Genomic DNA, 3,052 nt, shown 5'->3' with positions numbered 1-3,052 from the left:
TATTAATATTCTGTCCGATGCCTGCCTCACACTTTTACCATAATATTACTATGTATCATCGATACTTTTCGTGAAAATACTTTGAATTATTTTTATTCGATCTTATTACGAGACTTGGACAATACTTTGTTTTGATACACCTTAGCGAATGACCACCTCACTCTTGTTCGATTGATTGACGAGGTTCTTACGATACTTGACATATTAATATTCTGTCCGATACCTGCCTCATACTTGTACCATAATATTACGAGGTATCATCGATACTTTGCGTGAAAATACTTTGAATTATTTTTATTCGATCTTATTACGAGACTTGGACAATACTTTGTTTTGATACACCTTAGCGAATGACCACCTCACTCTTGTTCGATTGATTGACGAGGTTCTTACGATACTTGACATTTAAATATTCTGTCCGATACCCGCCTCATACTTTTACCATACTATTACGAGGTATTATCCATACTTTGCGTGAAAATACTTTGAATTATTTTTATTCGATCTTATTACGAGACTTGGACAATACTTTGTTTTGATACACCTTAGCGAATGACCACCTCACTCTTGTTCGATTGATTGACGATGTTCTTACGATANCTCCGTTTTAAACCTATCAGCGCCATCTCCCATGTATATCATCAACTGACTTCGTCGATAGGGAAGACTAAGTTGACAATATCACTACGTTTCACCCTCTTGTATTTACGTGTGTTTTCAGTTGCCGAATTGACCAGATCTGTGGTCAGTTGCAGATGTGTTCAGTTGACTGTGTCCAGTTGCACCCATCCCTGTAAAACGGTACTATGTACCAATCGCAGTTAAATAAATCTATATAATATAAAAACAATAAACAAAACAAAATAATTGATTGCATGAACTTTTACTATTTACACAGAAAAAAGTGAAGAACTTGATTAACCAATGGAAACGTCCTTACCTTGCTCAAAATTGAGGCGATTTTCTGGACTAAGGAAACTGTAGATGTGTTCCATGCAGTCGGCGGGTATGAGTAATATTGGCGATCGCAACGTAGATGTGGGAGCCAGCTAGTGGTCATGAAGGTAACTGCGATTGGGGGCTAGTCAATGAGATCGCTAGATAATCCGGTGTTTATCAGGGTATGTTTTCGAACGTCGTTTTGGAGCAGAATGGCTTCAAGTCGATCTAAATTCAATATATTCCTCTCAAATATTATTACTTTATTAGAGAATACTAAACGGCCCATCAGTGCGGGGGGAAAAGTATTATTAGCTGATCACATTGTTCTTGGTGGGATAAGGAATGAAAGTCCAAAGGGGATTCATATTTTAGCGGCTTGTCGACAATCCTCACACTTGCAACAAATTCATGACATTCATATAATTATAAAAATACTTAGTGGAGTGAAGAAAATCAAATGTCATTGTTCTTGCAAAGCGGGTGGAGGCAACAAATGCAAGCACATTTTTGCCACTTTGTTATATGTTAATAGGTGAGGCTTTTCTGTCGAACTTTGGTTCAATTTTGATGGTAGGGAAATTCTTGAAACATTGTTGTTATGCTATTTTTCAGGAAACGTCTCGAGAATTTAGACCTTATCAGCTCAACAGATTTGAAACAGCAGTCGGGTAAAATCAAATCAGCCAAAAAAAATTCAGAGGATCAAGTTGTTACGATTGATAAATTCTGTTGTTATCAAACGGACGCTGCAAGAGAATTTGTACCTGATAAGCCATTAAATGATTATTTTGTAAATAGGACATTCGCAGGTGAATATTATCCATACGAAATCTGAGATTCGTGCAGGTCTATTAATTAATTCAGTAGCTAAGCGGTAAAACGGCTCAGCTCAACTTACTTCTTACATGAGTTTTCAATGAATATGTTCGAACCTAAGAGATAGGGAAATTTTCGTAATGACCTTCATTGTGGCTCTCAATTCGCTCTACTAAAGGTTCTACAAAACAATTTGCTATGTGGGTTAGACTCCGAGATGTTAATTAAACATTGACGAGAAGTGAAAATTGACTTGAACCCTTTCACTGCTCTGTCACTGAATTTGCCGTGACTCAGATGGTACAAATATTTAATATTTTGCATGGTGGACTGAATGAATGTATGCATTTATTGTAGGATTGCCAGATTCTGAGGCTGCTATCTATTCTTCTGAAGAAAGAGCAACTGCTTCACAAGTAGTTCAGAATGAACAGAATGCCAGATGGATTTATTAGATATGGCACTTATGCATGTTTTACATGCATAATGAGAGTAACGCATTGGGGTAAGGCATCGTATTTTAAGGTTATTTTCCTTTGAAGCGAATCTACCCTGGTAAAACAGTCCGATTATTTCCGACTGGGTGATAAAAAATGAATCGGCGTGAATAATGTTTCTGAATAATGTTAATGATTTCTTTGCCCGTTAAATTCCGATTGGCTGGTAGGTAGAGTTTGGAGTTTGAGAAAATTATGAGAATTAATAGGATCAAGGGTATGTGGCCGTTATCGTCCGATTACTTTCCAACAAAGTGGTTGATAGATCTCATATTGCTCATATAAATCTTCAATATTTATTGCTCATTTAAATATTTATTTGCGTAATATGAGATTTATCAACCACTTTTTTGGAAAGTAATCGGACGATAACGGCTACGTACCCTTGTTCCCATTAATTCTCATAATTTTCTAAAACTCCAAACTCTACCTACCAGCCAATCGGAATTTAACGGGCAAAGACAGAAATATTATTAACGCTGATTCATTTTTTATCACCCAGTCGGAAATAATCGGACTGTTTTACCAGGGTACAATATAAATTCCCATCATTCATTGCCATTCGGTTAATTCCAAAGAATTTCTATCTATTTTCATGAATTGGATTCACTTACTGTGGGGTAAGAATGCATCTGTGGAGAAGTACTTGCTACATACTCGCATGCTCTCTACATAATAAGGCACTTTCAGACGTTCCAGGCACTTTTTCCGATCTACTTCCTACTGTGGGAACCGATGAAAGCTAATTTTCTGAATACCCCCTGGTCTACAGCCCGAAACACTACATGTTTTTCTTA

At 36.8% G+C, this 3,052-nt stretch overlaps 1 protein-coding gene across 1 annotated transcript; it reads left to right on the top strand.

Annotated features, from left to right (window-relative positions):
• Positions 1–1,133: 1,133 nt before the first annotated feature.
• On the top strand, positions 1,134–2,257 carry LOC107046037. Its single transcript, XM_015268490.2, has 3 exons — positions 1,134–1,474; positions 1,555–1,751; positions 2,116–2,257. Exons 1-3 carry the CDS (start codon positions 1,152–1,154, stop codon positions 2,211–2,213), a joined length of 618 nt encoding a protein of 205 aa, XP_015123976.2. The 5' UTR covers positions 1,134–1,151; the 3' UTR covers positions 2,214–2,257.
• The last annotated feature ends 795 nt before the right edge of the window (positions 2,258–3,052 follow it).

The sequence above is a fragment of the Diachasma alloeum genome, unplaced genomic scaffold, assembly GCF_001412515.2.
Source record: "Diachasma alloeum isolate Michigan unplaced genomic scaffold, Dall2.0 Dall_scaffold_01184, whole genome shotgun sequence".
Classification (NCBI taxonomy): domain Eukaryota; kingdom Metazoa; phylum Arthropoda; class Insecta; order Hymenoptera; family Braconidae; genus Diachasma; species Diachasma alloeum.
The sequence above is the reverse complement of the archived record's forward strand: the minus strand, read 5'-3'. Positions and strand labels throughout refer to the sequence as shown.